Source organism: Centruroides vittatus, unplaced genomic scaffold, assembly GCF_030686945.1.
Source record: "Centruroides vittatus isolate TY-2023 unplaced genomic scaffold, ASM3068694v2 scaffold_386, whole genome shotgun sequence".
In the NCBI taxonomy this organism is placed as follows: Eukaryota; Metazoa; Arthropoda; class Arachnida; order Scorpiones; family Buthidae; genus Centruroides; species Centruroides vittatus.
Window position 1 is genome coordinate 8,833,451 of NW_027122706.1, and position 20,466 is coordinate 8,853,916.

Genomic DNA, 20,466 nt, shown 5'->3' on the forward strand with positions numbered 1-20,466 from the left:
GTACGGATGATAAACTCGTTCATTTCTACTGTCCATTTCATCCGTTGGCGTGGTTTTCCAGCCTTTGTGGTCTGTGGATGCATTGCCACAGAAACACCAAGGCTGGGTTGGTTCCTCACATCTGTTGAGGGCATTGCAGTAGCCATGCTTGGGCCGGTACTGCTTTCGCCACCGGTAACCAAGGGAGACTGTGACCTATTTTTCGAACGTGAGCCTCTGCCTAACCCACGAATGCGGACCTTGTTAACCCGGGCGACGTCCGAGCCAGTATCACACTTTGATCTAGTTATCACCATAGTAAATATCGCCACTGAATGTGGGTGTGGTCACTCTTAGCTTCATTTCTCCCCATAGACCTTACTGGCATGGGTGTCCCTACCAGGAGCTTGTGCTCCAGCCTGCATTGCCCTATGGATCAGTAAAATTACTGGGCTCTCCCACCACGACCAGGTGGTGACCACGGGAAAGTTATTATTATTATGTTGGGTTAAGCTAGATATACTCGGTTAACACCGGTGGCTAAGTACTATGCCGGACCAAAGTCAAGGCATAGTAACCAAAACAGAAATTAAAGAAGTGTATCAGTGTGTGTGTCTGTATTCAGGAATTGTTATTATTATTATTATTATTATTATTAAGTTTGTGCTAATAAAATTTTATCATTTTTTAAATTTGAATTATGATAATGTAAATAAAATAAATTTATTTTCATTGCATTTCAAAAATTTCTGTATGAAAAAAATATATGTTTTTAAGAATCTAAATTTAAATTTTCTGTAATTTTTTATGACAAACCAGTGTTTTCTGAAATTTATCTAAAGAATAAAATTTCCAACATATTAAAATTTTCTCTTTGCCATTTTGTCAATTTTTTTTAATAATGAGCTATTACTAAAAAAATTGACAAATGGTATTTGGTAATGAGCTATTACTAAATAACACAAAGTTTAAATGGTGTTTATTACAAATATGCATTTGTTGAAATAAAAAATGTGAAGCTTTAACATACTGTAAATTTAGCTATTAATGATAACAAGAATAAATATAGTCTGGACTAAAGCAAATTTTACAAAATTATAATTAATATGTGCACATTTGAAATCAAATCTTTATAACTATTAATGCAAAATTTTACATTGTATAGATTCTGCATTTTTAATTATACAAACAATTTAATTGAGAAAGCAGGCTGTTTTACTGTAAAATCTACTTTAGTCCAGAAAATTCAACATTGGTTTTATTTTAACTTGTAAATGAAGCATTGCTACATGATATAATTGATAAATCCACAATCATTGTTGGATAAGTTATCAAATTTTTAGTTAATGCTCTTAGCAACTACAATATGTAAAAAGTGAAAAATCAAATAATACAACAAAGTTCTTGTTTAAAAATTGTTAGAGGTTTTTTTATAATAAGTTTCAGACACCTTTCTCTCTTATAGCAATTTCTTTAATTAAATCAAAATGTTAGTTCTTTGATTTAATTAAAGAAATTGCTAGAAAAGAGAGAAATGTGTCTGAAACTTATTATAGAAAAGTTCTAGTTTATTGTGCATAGAATTTTTTTTTAATTATATATTTTTATTATACATTTAAAATTTTGTTTTTAAATTTTTAATATCGGCAATGCAACATTAATTACGATATAATTAATCAAAATACTGCACAATAGCATTAGCATTTAAACTTCAATTTAGCTAAAAAAAATTTACATATAATTTTGTATAAATTATGAAAAGACTACTAACCATTGACACTGCATACACTGCTAACCATTGACACATGTGACCTGAACATACACTGCTAATAATTGTAATGTAAGAAGACAAAAGCTATCAGATCTGTATGTATTATACAGATAATTTATGGAACAAGGGCAAAATTATACAGTTTCAGCTTGGTTTGAGCTGCGGAACATACAGAAATCAGTAGCTGCAGCCACCTGGGTGGTGGTAATTGCTACTACACAGCCTGACATTGAAAAGGATAGATATTGGATGAGTATCTGGAATGTCAGTTCATGTTGTTTCAACATGTTACCATAGTTCATTTGTTGTGGCTGTGGGCCATCTGTGACAACCCAATCATGTGAGATCGTGGACCACATGTATTCAATAGGCGAAAGATGTGGTTATTTCATAGGCCAAGGAAGTAGGAATATGGTAGCCATTGAGGTATTGTTGGACAATGCATGCCACATATGGTCATGCATTGTTCTTTTGGTAAGTGGCCCCAGGCAGGTCTTGAAGATAAGGGACAACAGGTTCCTGCACCTCAGTGATGTAATGATGGGTGTTCAATTTACCAGGAATATATACTAGGCATGAGCATGATTGGAATTCAATGACCCATATAACACCAGGTGCTGGACCAGTATGATTGTGCATAATGCAGGCCTCACTTGTGTTTTGTTGCAGTATCACTAGACACTGGTGCAGAGAGAAGTGGGATTTGTCTGAAAAGATAATGCCATAACATTCATCTCTCCATTGCAGCTGCAGATGCCTCTGGTACACAAAAGGTAGCTGAAGCAATAGGCACCTTGCAAAAATTCCTGGATGCTACAGATGGCATTGAACCATTCATATGGAGACTGGTATGTTGTGCAATACTAATTCTTGAACTAGGATTAGTGATGTGGCTGTACAATCTGCAATAAATAACTGGATAAGACATCTGTCCTGTCATTTGGTGGTGTGATGTATCCATTAGGGTTCTTCACTTGGTTTATTCATTCCTCCTCGACCCACTGATTCCACATTTGCATCACTGAGGCCACATTCCTTCTAATATGAGCATTAATTGCATAGAAGGATAATCCACAGTCTTGATATGCCATAATTCTTCTATTAAAATTGGAAACCTGTTGCTGGTATATTCTTTGATGAGGCATACTTAAGCCATCTGTGTACATGAACAGTCATAAACACAATTCCAATACTTAAAATAGCTCTCTGTCTCCCCCTTCTAATATTGTTATCAAAGAGCATTACTGGTACACATGATTTACATTTGTGCTGTGCTGATAATTAGTTATATGTCCTCCCATGATCTATGCATCCTGTAGATTTGAGATGATTGTATGTGACCTTGGTGTTGCAATTTTAATGTCCTGCAGTTTACTTATATTTATAATTTCTATTAAAGCCCAATTTAGGTATTATTTCTGACCTGGAAAAAATTATGGTCTAAAAATGTTGAATTTAGTAAATTACAAAATCTGTTTTATTCAACATTTCATTCAAGGAAATAATTGGTCTTGAAAACTTCTATATATTTTTTGTCGTCAATTTTTTAAAAAATGTCTACATTTTAATTTTTATTATTTTATTGAATTTTTTTAGTATTATATTGTAAGTAGTAAAATAGTAATTTTTATTTAATTATTCAAAATTTATTATTTAATTTCTTTTTGAATTATACAGAATTTTATTTAAACCCAAATTTATATTTTCATGAATAATTATTACAAAAGTTTTATAAAAATAAATAGTCTAAAAACTAAACCAAATTTTCATTGAATCTCTATTCTTGATCTGTTTTATTGCAAGTTGTTATAATCGTTTTATTTTTGAATATGGAGATTTCTTATTCATTTATATTTATTTATTTATATGATAATTTATTTAGGCTGTCAGACAAGCATGATTTTACATTCATTGTTTTTGATGGACATCACAGGATTGCAAAATCACATGGGAGCGGTCAGATCTCATGGGAGTGGTATGCTTCATCTGATGACTTGCAAGCCTATAGTCATCAGAGGAAGCATAAAAAATGAAGGACATTGTAACATTGTTTCAAGGAAGTGCTGAGTCTGTGCCCTTTTTGCTGAAGGGTGTGTGGTACCTGCATATTTTAAAAAATGCACATTGATATAAGTAAAATGATCATACAAATTAGTGAGGGGGGGCCAGAATTGTAAGAAACTTTATTTGAACTTTATAAAGACAGAAATGAAAAAAGGAAGGCTGGTTACAATCAAAAGGACATACCCAATATTGTCAATGTTGTTTTTTGTTTTTAAATACTTCTGTACATAATAAAAAACAGTGCATCACAATCTACAATTTCTCTGTCAATATATACACATCTAAAATGAAACTGACTACTGATGAATTCAGTGAAATGTACACTTGTCTGATGACTAACTTTGCCACTATGAATTTTCATATCCATAGATCCAAAAAACATCATCAATCTGTTTTGACACTTGTCTGACATTAGCCTTAAAGATATAAAGTAAATAAACTAAAAAACTAGTAAAAACTATTTTTTATTAGCTTTTTCATAAGTTTGTATGTATGTATGTATATATAGTATGTATCAGATTAAACACACTAAATGATAATTTTTTTGCTGCTGCTTTTTATTATATTATTTCTGGGGAATAAAGAATTACTTCATCTTTTAATAAAATAATAATGAAATAAACTGTTGTAATTTCCTATAATAAGAAAAATATCAATATAAAGAAAAATTTTATTATTTTTTTGAATAACTGTATTTTTCAGTTATACCTATATTTGGGATCTGTTGTATCTTTACAATATTATATCTAACTATATATAGGGGTCATTTATATTTACTTATGAGAGGAGTCATGTTTCAAAGTTATTAATTTCATTTTATGTAACCATGAATAAATATTTTTGTTTAGGTACTACATTAGTATTTAAATAGTTTTGCTAATTGAAAATATTATTTAAATTATAAAAATAAATATTTTTTGTATTTTTTAATCATAATAAAAGTAAAGCAAATTTTATGAATACATGGAGAAAAGATAACCATTAACCCATTTACAATGGAAAACGTTTCTTCGTTCTTACCCTGGAATGTATATATTATTTGTTAGATTTAGTGATTTAAAATTTATTTTAGACTAGCAGTATTGCCATGCATTGCTGTGGCTCAAAATGTATCTATTATAAATGTATAACACTTCCCCACATGGAGGAATTTTGAAAAATCCCTTCTTAGTGTACTTTTTCTTGACGTACCCTATTAAAACACAATCAAAAATGCAAAAAACCACATCTAAAATAGTATAATAGAAGCCCAGTTCTTAATTTTGTCCCTCTCCTCTGTGGGGGGGGAATTTCGACATCTATATTATATAAAAACACGCACGTATTCGAATGCAACATTGTGTCAAAATTTCAAAGCAATCGGTGAAGAACTTTCAGAGATTTGCTATTAGGAACAAACAACATTTACATTTTTATTTATATAGATTACTAGGATATTATTTATGGTAAATTAGATTATAGTGATGATTTCTTTTGGTATTCACAGATGATAGATACATGATGATTAGTGTTGTATGTTGTAAAATTTACCTCTTAACTGTAGCTTACACTTTTGAACTTTATCTTGAAATAAGTGTGGGTGTATGGATTTTTCATGCCAAGACCAATAGAAAAAAAAATAGATTTGCAACAGTTTTGAGAGGCTACAATGTCTGTTCTTCTATTTCTGGAAATCAGAATTGCATTATAGAATAATCTATGCCTAGTAGATGATGATCAAAATCCTAACATTAACTTGGCAAACATCAAGATCCAGAAAAATCAACAAGAAAAAAGATGCATATGTAATGTTCACTTATTGTTATGCTTGCTTTTTTCTTAGTTTTTTCTCTTATTATTGTTACAGATGTTTCAAAAGGAATTATTTTACCTTAAAATAAATTCTTAATTTGGAAAAAATTATTTTTTAGTCCAGTTTATTTTATGGTTTTTTATACTTAATTTTTTCTTAATAAATTACTTAAAAAATAAACAATAATAAATTTTTATTCTATCAACATAAATGTATTCAGTATACTTATTTTGATGACAAATGATATATGAAGTATTTATGCTCCAGAAAGAGTAAATGATAGTAAAGATGCTTTATGTATGGCTGCATATCAAATATACACTACTAATTATAAATATATAGTTCAGCTAAGTAGCCTTGAATTTTACTGTGATAGTGTTTCACTATAGAGCATGATGACTAACATGAAAGATAAAAATTTGATACCAAGTAGTACACAACATTATAAATATGTTAACAATATAGTTAATAAACTTTGTATAATTTTAATTAATATTTTATCTTGATATAATTTTGTTTTTTAAATATAATAATATTTGTAATGTAACCAATAATTTTTGATTTAATAAGAAATTTAAGTATAGAAATATTCTTAATTTCAATAATTTTTATTAAACAGCATAAATTACTAATTTAAGAAAATTATTTATTATAGGGATGTACTAAATCTTTTCATAATAATGTGAAACCAGCAGAACCAGAAAAGCCAAAAATAGAAAAATCAAATAATGATGAGGTAAATAGTTTTATAATCTCTTATCTTTCATTTATTAAAAAATATCATTATTAACTTGTATAATAACTAGTGATGGGATGATTAATTGGAATTGGACATTTTTCAGAATAAAAAAAAATCTTGTCACAATTTCCGATTCTTAAAAATGATTTTTCCATGTTTTATAAGAAAATTAATTATTTGTTTCAAAGATTAAAAATTTTTTAAATTGCAACATTAACAATTAGCATGAAAGTTTTCAATAAACTAAGTCTAATAAACTAATTAGACTTAGTTTATTGGAAATTTTCATGTTGACAAAGCAGAAAGTAATGTACATGATGCCCCAATACACAAAGTGACATCTTTCATGGTGGACTCTTGAACATGGAATGTTTAAAACATTCCATATTTGTAATGTTCTAAGAACATTTTTTTGAATATGCAAATTTTGGCTAATTGTGGAACTTAGCCTGAAGCATACTTATAAAGTTAAGCCATATATTGTTACAAAAAAGACTCAAAATCCAAGTAACAAATTAATAAAATTGCAGATAATAAGTAACGAATATCAAACTAACCAGTTTGATATTCGTTAACCAGCAAGTATCAACAAATATTTTCGTACATCAGTTGGTATTTCACTAAACATGAAGTGATGTCATATTTTAAAATTGCTTATAACTCAAAATGAATGCTTCAAATCAAAAAATGGCCTTAGAGTTTTCAATTTAAAATTAACAACCCCTCTACAACCCCTCAAATTTTTTACACTCTTCTGTTATACCATGTATATTGAAAGCAAAATGTTAAAAGCAAAGTTTGTATGGGGTGTTACCACCTCAGATATACAATGTAAATTTAAAAATTAATTTGATTTACAATTTTAAAATTTCCAAACAACTTTTAAATGGTTTTTAAAACATTCTTTTAATTTTCAATTGATTTTTGGTTTTGGTGTAAAGGCCAGAGTTTTAATTATTATATTGGGTTGTTTGGAAAGTTTGTAGCAATTTTTGATAGCTGACAGTTGAGACACTGATTGACGTGAAAAATGATTAGAATTGTACAAGCCAATGAATATTACAATAAATGACCTTGAGACTCATCTGTTACAAAAAAACCCATTAAGATTATTCAAATATTGTTTAATTTGTCTCATTGCAAAAATGGATGTGAACAATGTGCATTATTGACACTTGTTTCTTTTTTTTTATCGTAAAGGCAAAAATGCTGTACAAACAGCAAAAAAAAAGATACGTGATGTTTATGGTGGGAGTGCTGTAGCAGAATCAATTGTTCCAAAAATGGTTTGCAAAATTTAAAGTGGGTAATTTCAGCCTTGAAGATGCTCCCTACTCAGAAAGACCGTTATTGAAGAGGACCAGATTAAAGAATTATTGGATGAAAACCCTCATTACACAACTGGAGAGATTGTATACGTAGTGAAGTCATCAAACAATACTGTATTTCAACATCTAAAGAAGCTCGGATACATGAATTGTTACGACATTTGGATACCTCACGACTTAACGGAAAAGAACTTACTGGATCGCATCTCCATTTGTGATTCTCTTGAAAGACGAAATGAAAATGACCCTTTTCTGAAGCATTTAGTGACAGGTGATGAAAAGTGGATCGTTTATAACAACATCAGCCGAAAATGATCATGGGTAAGAAAAATGAACTATCATTAAAAACTCCAAAGGCTGGTCTTCATCCAAAGAAGATCATGCTCTCTGTCTGGTGGGATTGGAAAGGAATCCTGTACTATGAGCTTACTCCATAGAATCAAACAATTGATTTTGATAAGTATTGTTCCCAATTGGATAAACTGAACATGGCAATTAAAGAAAAATGTCCAGAACTGGCCAATAGAAAAGGTATTGTGTTTCATCAAGGTAATGCCAGACCACACACGTCTTTATGAACACACCAAAAATTATTGGAACTAGGCTTGGAACCTCTTACTCATCCAACCTTGCTCCATCAGACTACCATTTGTTCCGTTCTCTGCAAAATTCCCTTCATGATAAAAACTTTGATACTTTGGAAGCTTGCAAAAACCACATGGATCAGTTTTTCACGGGAAAAACTGGAAAGTTCTACAAAGAAGGTATCATGAAGCTCCCCTGTAGATGGCAACACGTCATTAAAAAGAATGGCACATACATAATGGAATAAAAGTATTTTTTATATTTTTTATATTTTTAGTCTTAAAACAGTTTCTTTTATTTCTCTTAAAAATGACTATGAATTTTCCAAACAAACCAATATTATTATTTTTTATTTTAATTATTATTTTTAATAATTTTTATTTATTTAATTTTGCCTGCATTTTTTGAATTCTTAATTCTGATTTTTAAAATTAATTGCAACTCTCTTTCTTTTGTGACATGACTATAGAAATTGTTTGAGTGTTGTTTTGTGCAAAAGATAATCAAATTTAAATTTATTTAAATTTTTTTGTAATTTCATTAATTTTTGTTTCATAAATTTGCCTTCTTTTTAAAAATTTCAATTATGAGTGAGTTAATGTTGATTGAACTATCCAGCTATCAAGTTTCAAATCGAGGCCAGCAGTCTGCAAAAATATTTAAGTATTGGCAAAACAGATTAAAATGTAAAAAAAATTATATTTCAATTGAAACAATAGTATATAAAATTGTTTTTAATATGTTTACTTATAATGATAAAATGACTTTCTCATTATAATTATAAAAATTTTTATGATTATTCACAGATGTGCTGTAATATGTTAAATTTTCAAATGAGATTCATGCAGATCTGAGTAAAAATACTTGTTTGTGCTAAGTTTAATGCCATTTTGAGTTTTAAAAATTGATTTTTTAAGACAAGTTGGTCTGGATATTTGTGGCTCAAGGGAATGAATTCAAAAGTTGGTTAACTTGTGATGACGATATTTGTTCTGCTCATTTGCCAAACCTCATTTACAAGACATGCCCATAGTGAGAAGTGTGGGAAAAAAAAATGCATTCTCTCATTTATCTTCCCCTCTCCGCGGTTATCGTGTTGGCCAACAAAGCAGTTTCCAAAAATGGTGGATAACCCAACACAACACAATGGGATAATTCTTTGAGTAAAAGGGAATTAACCCCTTCTCAGTCACTGTTGCATCTCATACATTCATATACAGTTATCATTTTTTGGCTTTGATGTATATTTTAACATCTCTGATATGTTCATGTCATTAAATGTTTATTTCACTATATCTCTAATAATGGCATAATGTTACAAAAACTATTTTGCAGTTTTTGATGGAAAAATGTAGTTTATTTTCTGAATCTGAATGTCTATGTAAATTGTTTTTGGTGGTTTTTCTTTCAAACAAATAATCAAAATTATTTTATTTATTAATATTATTAAAAACCATTAAATAAATAATAAATAAGTAAATATAATAAAGTAATATAAATTATTATAATATAATAAAAATCAGTTTATTTTTATAAAAAGAAAAAGTGTAAGAGCTAATCTTTTACATATAACTTCATAAAAATTAATTATATATCAAATATCAATGATAAAAAAAAATGTCAATTTTTTGATATTTGATATAAAATTAGTGGTCATCCTGAAAAAAGTTAGACTGAGAAGGGATTAAGATTATATTTATATTTCTTATTAATATTTAAGTCAAATAAAATAATAATGTAATGTTATATTAACATTGAATAACTGAGACTTGTTTACTAATTTTTAGTCATAATCTAATTTTTATGTGTTTCTATATTTTTGTTATAAAATTGCATCTTTAAAAGCTTTAACAACAAAATGATGTTTAGGCTAATTAATTAAATGTATTAATTGTTGCATATACAGTCTCATTCATTCAAAGCGATGCAGCTGTTTCATAGCTATAGTTAAAAAAAAAAGACTTCTGCTATGTTTGGAATTACTTGCAAACATATCAATGGATTATATTTTAAATGCATTTGTGTTTATGAAACTTATTTTATTTAAAGGTATATAAATATGAAGCTCCCAAATGCCAAAATTTACAACCTATGGAAAGACCTAGTGAAAATTTGACCATGGTAAAACTTGCTTCAACAGTAGGTTCTTCTTTAAAGCCATTATTAGATAAAATAAAAGATCCAGTGAAAGAAAGTGAAAATAAAACAGGTAAAAGGTTTTCATTTAATGTATGCAATAAATTCATTTTGAATTAATTGATTTAATATATAAAATTAAGTAGATGTTATTATCTATAAAATCCTATTCAAAATGTGAACTTCAAGGTAATACAAACAAAGTTTGAGTCCTTAATCAATTTTTATCCTTTATTCCAATTTTGTTTGTATTACCTTGAAGCTCACATTTTGAATTGAACTAAAATAATCCTGAGCTAATTGTATAACTATAAAATCCTGTTTATTAAAATATAATTTATATTTAAAGTATCTCCAAGACAAATTTCCCAAAAAGAAAAGTCATGAATAATTAACTAACTATATAATAAAATGCTTAACATTTATTGCCTTCCAATACTTGTGAAAGTATTTGTTGAATAACAAATATCTTCAGTTATTTCAACAGAAGTCATTGAAAAAAGAAAGTACAATCACAAAAACTGGTAGAAATGGATGAACAAGCTGATAAGTAACAAAAAATGTGAAACCAAATTATATCAAAATTAAAAAATGAATATTTATCCATTCCTATTACAGTCATCTTTAACTTCCATATTGAAGAAAATTAAATGATTGAAATGTTTATTATTCATCAAATAATTTAACTGTTATAAACTATTTTACATTATATTTAGATTTGTTGATTGCTATTTAATAACACAATCAGTTTATTTAAATCAGTGTTTGATATATTTTAATAGGAAAAGAAAGCAAACCTAAGTATGTGAATTTTTTTTATTGAATTGGATTCAAATAAAATTATTATAATTTTCAGGTGTTGATGGTACTTCTATTCCAATTGGAACATCATGTAAAAATGGTGGATGTAAACAGGTATTATAATGTAAAATTTTATTGAAGTTTCAATAATCCTACAGCTTCAATATAAAAACTTATTATAATATTGGTCGGGTCTAAATATTTATGGGATTTGCAAAATTTACGCTCTCATCCCAATAGCCCCAGATGTTTTCTACCTATGCCTAAACACTCAAGCAACTATTTATAATTAACAGAAAAATATTTAAATGGGTTTAAAAGGTTTCAATTTTGCTTTACAATAATAATTAATATTTCAGACTTGCATTTCTGAAAATATTGTGTCAAAATTATATCATATCAGCACAAGGCATGCATTGGTGTATTCACCAGATCAAAGCTTTCCTTAATTAAATAATGATCACTATGAAACTTTTTTAATGCTTTCTGCACTGTGGGCACTAAGACGGGCTTTTTTAGCAAGTCCATTATTGGTTCAGCCAGGCCCACAATGGAGCAGATGGGTACTGAGACACCGAAGACACGTGTATCCAGCATCATTTTGAGTAAGTGCAGTCAGTAAACAGTAGCCAAATTTTTAGTATAACAATTTTCCTATCACTACTGCCAAAAGCACAAATCCATGAATGCAGATCCCACAAATTAGGGATACACAACTACTCATATATCTAATATGAGAGTGAAATAACTGTACATTTAATTTTATTTTCATTTCAGTTCATTTTATGTACATAATCAACTATGTCATTTATTTTTGCTATTGGGTGAACCATTTAGCAAGTGCATTCTATCTAAATGATTTTTTCCAAGTAATTAATTATAAACAAAAATAATAATTCAGTGAGAGTTAGTATAGCTTACAATTAGTAATATGTAAACAATTTAACTTAGAAAACAATATTACAATAATGTAATTCCTAATTTCTTGATACATTCTTCCATAATTTTTACAATAAAGACAATATAAATCAAACTATAGTGGGTAATCGGTTAACAAACAAATCGGATAACGAACATGTTTGCGAAAGATTTTTATGTTCGGATAACAAACACTTCACAGAACATACAGAAAAAGAAGCAACATAAAATAGTGAATTCGACTGATAAAATAGTGATTGGTCTTCCCTTGTCTCCAGGTGACAATTCGAAACTTTTTGGAGCTTTGGAGACATCGACGCTCAACCTGATACTGATCAGATAGAATTCCTCCGAATTTTGAAACTCTCCCTTGTAATTTCAGTCTTTTGTTTACCTTTCTGACAAATAATTTTTTATAGTCTTTACGAGACTATCAGGTGGGTACTTGTTAAGTTTTGCGTCAGTTTTTATTTACAAAAGGCGAGAGATTAACTGTCCCATCAGATATTCGTTAACGTTTTAATACCAAATTTCAAGTCGTAGAGAAACCGTGTTGTGCTAGATTGCTTATTCGAATTGTTAAACACAAGATCCTGTTATTAACGCAATCACTTGGCTTTTGACTACACCTTTATTTAGTTGATATGGTAACTAATTTTACACATTTCAGGCTTTTGCCCCTCATCAGTCAACTAAAAACAAGAATAGGATATACAACGTTAAAATTACTTTTACAAATAAATTGTGTAAATAATTTAAAATACACACATATATTTTACACGTACCAGTTTTTTGCCCCCCCCCAATATGGCATTTGTACATGCTTAAGTCTGTACATCACAAACTTGAAGAATAAGATGGTTATAGAACCATTATAAAATTATTTTATATCTATTATTTACAGAAAAATATATTTCCTTTGACCATACATACATAGGTGGGTCCAATCTACTTTCTGTCCCTTCACACGCTGCACGAGGCAATAACAAATTCCACACGGCGAAGTCGACCCCTCTTTTGAGGCTCTCATTCGCCGCCAATATGCAAAATAGCCAACAACGTCCTCCAGCGGTAGCACATCGATTTAATAATTACATTTACAAATTACATTCTGTAAATAATACTATTTGTCCTGGCAGATTTTATATTTTTATTATTAAATGTAATTATTAAATCGATGTGCTACCGCTGAAGGACGTTGTTGGCTATTTTGCATATTGGCGGCGAATGAGAGCCTCAAAAGAGGGGTCGACTTCGCCATGTGGAATTTGTTATTGCCTCGTGCAGCATGTGAAGGGACAGAAAGTTGATTGGACCCATCTATGTATGTATGGTCAAAGGAAATATATTTTTCTGTAAATAATACTATTTGTCCTGGCAGATTTTATATTTTTATTATTAAATGTAATTATTAAATCGATGTGCTACCGCTGGAGGACGTTGTTGGCTATTTTGCATATTTATATGCATACACTTAACACCTTATTCTTGCCGAGAAATATAAATTTATTTAAAACAAACAAACGTTTTCAGCCTGATTCACAGGCCATCTTCAGGTTTAGAATACATTTGAATTAAAAAATTCTATCATTGGAACACAAAATTCAAAATTAAAAATTAACAAGAAACATTTAAACAAAAAATTAAATAACATAAATACCAATAAAACTAAAACATAAAAATATATAAACATGCAAGAAACGAATATATAAGTATTAATAAATGCAATACTAAGACATTCAATAAAACCGCTATAACTATTGGTTAGAGCCCTTAAGTTTAATAAGGGCTCTAACCAATAGTTATAGCGGTTTTATTGAATGTCTTAGTATTGCATTTATTAATACTTATATATTCGTTTCTTGCATGTTTATATATTTTTATGTTTTAGTTTTATTGGTATTTATGTTATTTAATTTTTTGTTTAAATGTTTCTTGTTAATTTTTAATTTTGAATTTTGTGTTCCAATGATAGAATTTTTTAATTCAAATGTATTCTAAACCTGAAGATGGCCTGTGAATCAGGCTGAAAACGTTTGTTTGTTTTAAATAAATTTATATTTCTCGGCAAGAATAAGGTGTTAAGTGTATGCATATAAATATGCAAAATAGCCAACAACGTCCTCCAGCGGTAGCACATCGATTTAATAATTACATTTAATAATAAAAATATAAAATCTGCCAGGACAAATAGTATTATTTACAGAAAAATATATTTCCTTTGACCATACATACATAGATGGGTCCAATCAACTTTCTGTCCCTTCACATGCTGCACGAGGCAATAACAAATTCCACATGGCGAAGTCGACCCCTCTTTTGAGGCTCTCATTCGCCGCCAATATGCAAAATAGCCAACAACGTCCTTCAGCGGTAGCACATCGATTTAATAATTACATTTAATAATAAAAATATAAAATCTGCCAGGACAAATAGTATTATTTACAGAATGTAATTTGTAAATGTAATTATTAAATCGATGTGCTACCGCTGGAGGACGTTGTTGGCTATTTTGCATATTGGCGGCGAATGAGAGCCTCAAAAGAGGGGTCGACTTCGCCGTGTGGAATTTGTTATTGCCTCGTGCAGCGTGTGAAGGGACAGAAAGTAGATTGGACCCATCTATGTATGTATGGTCAAAGGAAATATATTTTTCTGTAAATAATACTATTTGTCCTGGCAGATTTTATATTATTTTATATCTGTTTAAAATGGTAAAATAATGTATAAAACAATGTATCAAAATACACAAAGTAAAACAAAAACTTACAGTTGGTTGTATTCTATTCTCTTATCGGAGACAATGAGTGTATATTTTCTGGGCTCGTTCAGTTCACTATAAAGTTCTTTCAGGTAAATTTCTTCTCAACTGTTTGGTATAATTGGACATTGTGGAATGAAGTGATATTTCTTATTGTTTGTTATACTCAACATTTGCATAATCACGTAGAGTGGTTTTGAGATGAATCAAAGCCCTTTGGTGGTATTTTGATAGAAAAATTAAACTATAATATATTCATTCAACCAGTTTTTATTTATATTTATACTTAGATTTTTGTTTATGCAATTTTTTGAGTTTATTATTGCTAAGCTTTCTTTGAATTTTCTGTGAATTATGTGTGTCTTTTTCTTTAAATAGAATTTTTACGTTGTTTTTGTCAATGTTGCAATTATTTATAAGACAGTGATCATGAAAAACTGATTGCATTCGATGGTATTTCATATCTGCCATGTGTTCTTTAATATGTATTTTTAATTTTCGTTTTGTTTCATCGATATAAGTATTTTGAGTTTCGCAAGTGCATGGAATTTGGTAGACTACGTTTTTTTTTATTATTATTTTTTTATTTTTTACATTCCGGAGGAAATCCTTGAAATTCTACAGAAAGGATTAGATTATAGTTGCCCAAACAAGTGGGAAACCTTAACAATTATACCGAATCTAGACAAGATATGCAACAGACTTCAGGATATGGAGTCACAGTTCATGAAAATGAACCTTAGTAATACACTGAAGAAATATATAATGACAGAAAAGGGAAAAAAAGTAATAAAGGACAAATACAGTAGAGCGTCGATAAATGGAACCAATTGGGGACTGGGGTCCTTCCAGTTAATGATTTGTTCCAGTTTCCGACTTTGTATGAAAAAATACATTAACCTGTCCGATGTTCAAATTTTTCTCCGTTGCGTATCGCTTCCTGTTGAATTTTTCTCCGTTGCGTGTCGCTTCGTGTTGAATTTTCGTCGATTTTAAGCCTAACGAAAATTTTTATAATAATCATCGAGGCTATCGTATCGTTAAAAATTATTTCTGCATTTTGTACAAACAAAATAAATATATTAAAGAATATAAAAAACATGAAAATTATACTTTAGAAGTAAATTTAGTATCAAAAACATTCGATTCAGCACAACACAGTCTGACTGAAAATCGTTCCACTTTCCGGCCATTCCACTTACTGACGTTCCACTTATCGACGCTCTACTGTACTATTATAGCTACAATAATAAAATCAATCGAATAAGAAAATTTCTGCTAGATAATAAATTAGATATAATTAAAGCCAACAAGTTGAAGCCACTAATTATAGTGCATTCAGACTGGGTAAAAAAGAAAAAATATGATTTAGTACAAGTGAAAAATTCCAACTACTCCCAATCGACCCAAAAGAGATAATACAAAAAGAACTAAAAAGTAGAATCAACAAATTACAAAAACTAAACAAACTAACCAAAAGCGAAGAAGACTTTATTTTAAATGATAATAATGACCGCACACCGAAATTAAATATACACCTGAAGACCCATAAACCAGGGGAAAAAATACGACCAATAGTCGACTTCAAATACGCAACTTTCTACAATTTAGAAAACTTCCTAAAACAGCAACTACGGTCTATTCAAAACTCCATGTTTGCCATAATGAATACAGACGAACTTCTTAATGATATCAGAGAAATCAAAATAGAGAAAAATCTAAAAATTGCCAGTCTAGATATTACGGATATGTACCCGTCAATAACATGGGAGATAATAGAACAAAAACTAAGGGAACTTAATATAGAACCAGAAATAATAAATTTAATAGAATTCACTTAAAAAGTAACTATTTCAAATATGATGGTAACTATTACACACAAGAATAAGGTATAAGTATGGGATCGGTCATTGGCCCAAAACTCGCAGAAATCATAATAATAGACATAGACAAGAAAATAAACGAAATACAAGGAATAAGGTTTTACAAACGTTACGTAGATGATGATATAATTATATACGATACCTCCACAATTACAATAGAAGAGATAAACACGCTTATAAACAATATACAGGATAATATCAAGTTCAAAATTGAAGAGGAAGACAGTATACATAATGATCTAAATTATCTAGATATTACGATCAAAAGAAATACAGATAACCTTGAATTTGAACCCTTCAAAAAATGTTGCACTATTACAAAAACTATTAACTGTAATTCTCAAATACCATTATGTAGTAAACAAAATGTCTTCAATATGGAGTACAGGAAAATTAAAAATAGAACCAGCAACTCTATAAATATACAAAAGCATTTAAATAACTTAAAGAAGAAATTCATTCTAGAAGGATACCCAAATCGACTTATAAATACATGGGAAAAAGAAATAGAAGAAATAATATCCAACAAAAAACAGATCAGTAAAGTAAAAAACCCTGATATAAAATATACAAGTTTTCCATACATAAAAGGATTATACGAAGAAATAAGTAACAAAATGAAGAAAATAAATATAAAATTAGCACCAACATACAAAAAACTAAAATCTCGAATAACAAGTAAAAGAAATGAAGAAAAATCAAAAGAAAATATAGAAGAAATAAAAAACGTAGTCTACCAAATTCCATGCACTTGCGAAACTCAAAATACTTATAACGGTGAAACAAAACGAAAATTAAAAATACATATTAAAGAACACATGGCAGATATGAAATACCATCGAATGCAATCAGTTTTTCATGATCACTGTCTTATAAATAATTGCAGCATTGACAAAAACAACGTAAAAATTCTATTTAAAGAAAAAGACACATATAATAGAAAATTCAAAGAAAGCGTAGCAATAATAAACTCAAAAAATTGCATAAACAAAAGTCTAAGTATAAATATAAATAAAAACTGGTTGAATATATTATATTTTAATTTTTCTATCAAAGTACCACCAGAGGGCTTTGATTCATCTCAAAACCACTCTACGTGATTATGCAAATGTTGAGTATAACAAACAATAAGAAATATCACTTCATTCCACAATGTCCAATTATACCAAACAGTTGAGAAGAAATTTACCTGAAAGAACTTTATAGTGAACTGAACGAGCCCAGAAAATACACACTCATTGTCTCCGATAAGAGAATAGAATACAACCAACTGTAAGTTTTTGTTCTACTTTGTGTATTTTGATACATTGTTTTATACAGTATTTTACCATTTCAAGCAGATATAAAATAATTTTATAATGGTTCTATAACCATCTTATTCTTCAAGTTTGTGATGTACAGACTTAAGCATGTACAAATGCCATATTGGGGGGGGGCAAAAAACTGGTACGTGTAAAATATATGTGTGTATTTTAAATTATTTACACAATTTATTTGTAAAAGTAATTTTAACGTTGTATATCCTATTCTTGTTTTTAGTTGACTGATGAGGGGCAAAAGCCCGAAATGTGTAAAATTAGTTACCATATCAACTAAATAAAGGTGTAGTCAAAAGCCAAGTGATTGCGTTAATAACAGGATCTTGTGTTTAACAATTCGAATAAGCAACCAAATTTCAAATTTCATCCAGGCCTTGCATTTAAATAACTTTTGTGCACTAGTTGATTTCTGTTCTCTGAATTTTTGTAAGTGCTTTTCTGAACTTATTATTTAAAAAAGAAACTGAAAATATTGTGGAGCATAAAAAGAGTGGAGTGTCAAGAACTGTGCTCACTGTAGAAACCAAGCAAGAGATAATAGCCAAGATAGAGAGTGGGCAGAAGATGTCTGATGTTGCTAGGCAGTATGGCTTGACCAGGTCTACAGTAAATACAATCTTAGCTATGAAAGATATATCAAAAAGTCTCAACCAATTCAAGAGCTTTTGAAAAAGTGGGAGGATGTCAGAACAACGGGCATCCAAATGGCATCTAAACCAGAATGAGGTTAATAAGCTTGGAGATCTCTACAATTACAATGCTATTAATTACTTCCGAAAAATCCTGAGAAGAGAGAAAAGCAATCGACATTGGACAGATTCTTTAACAACCACAAATGGGAAAAACATGACTGATAAAAATGCAAGACTGTGTATATATGTATTTTTATTATTACATATATACTTTCTTACAATGTTTATTTATAATTTTTATTTTTTGGAATCTCCAGAACGAATTAATCAAATTCCCATAAAAACTTATGGTAAATCGATAATCGGTTAATGAACAATTCAGATAGCAAACAAAGTCTTGGAATGGATTATGTTCGTTAACCAATCACCCACTGTATATTATTTTAAGACATTCCTTTTAATATAGTCCAACTAAGAAAAACAAATTTAATTTGTTTCAGTAGCAAAGCAGATAATCTTCTTTTCAAATATAATTCTCTTCTATTCTAAAATAAGATGTATATATAAGTTTTAATTTTGAATGTTGATTTTTTATAATTATAGAGTTATGAGGGAGAAATGAGTAATGCTGCAGTGTGTAACTATCATCCTGGAGTTCCTATATTTCATGAAGGGTAAGTTATTCATTTATATGCTTAATTAAAATTTATGCAATTTGTTTAACTTGAACTTTCAATAAAATGTTTTAATAAAATACAACTGGAAAAAATTGCCAATTCTTAGTTTGAAGTACTGGTCGTGCTGTACGAGAAAGACAACCGATTTTGAAACATTTTTAGAACAAGAAGGCTGTACTACAGGTAGTCATACTTGGATTAAGAAAAAGGTAAAAAGGATTTAATAAAATATTAAAGATATTTATTTAAAATTATATTATTGTTCTTGCATTGTTATTGAAACACTTCGACTGATTATAAATCTGACTTTTATTGAGGAAAATCATAGTGTGAATGCTGTTTTTTTACTAACCTATATTTAAAAATTATTTCAATGAAATATTTTACAGAAAATAAGGTTGTTAGATTTCTTACATATGAAATTTTGAAATAATCCTATTCATATCCTATTCATTAAAATCAATTCTAGAGTAACAGCAAAGAATTTAACTTGAATATAGTTTTCAAAACATTAATTAATTTTCTAAATCTAGATATAATGCATTAATTAAAAGGCTATTTTCAAAATTAATCAAAATCAAGCTTAAAAGATAGTAAACTATTTTAATAGGTGATATTTCAAATTATAAACACGATGAAAGAAAAGTTAAGTCTTATATACTTTTAATTTTTAATGTCAATGTGTATATGTAGTAGATTATATTTAATAGACTTTATTTTAGAGTATTCTTTAAAAAGAAGGGAAAAATCATTTAGTTTGGAATTGGATTTTGAGAATTATAGTAAAATTTCAATATAAAAATTTTAAATTTTTTCTTGAAGACTTTGTACCATGTAAATGTGTCAGTTCTTCATTATTAATAAGCAATAACAAAATTATTCAAACAAAAAGACTATGTAAAAAAATGAACAAATACGTTTAAAAATATAGTAGTAATAATAAATTCAAATACATATTATAGGTATGGAATCATAAAGCAACTGTCAAACCATGATTTTAAAAAAAAAATGGGACCTGAAAATTGGAACAAGCAAAAATTTGCTATTTTTGGTGGGCAATCATGTTGAATATAGTAGGAAT

General features: G+C 28.9%; 1 protein-coding gene across 1 annotated transcript in view; it reads left to right on the top strand.

Moving 5' to 3' along the window:
* Positions 1–20,466, top strand: part of mora (CHORD-like protein) — a 56,867-nt gene that overhangs the window by 25,778 nt on the left and 10,623 nt on the right. Inside the window, exons 4-8 of the mRNA XM_067286850.1 lie at positions 6,262–6,342; positions 10,308–10,467; positions 11,251–11,309; positions 19,312–19,382; positions 19,492–19,594. Of these exons, the coding sequence (XP_067142951.1) occupies positions 6,262–6,342; positions 10,308–10,467; positions 11,251–11,309; positions 19,312–19,382; positions 19,492–19,594 (474 nt within the window). The remainder of the gene's footprint in view (positions 1–6,261; positions 6,343–10,307; positions 10,468–11,250; positions 11,310–19,311; positions 19,383–19,491; positions 19,595–20,466) is intronic.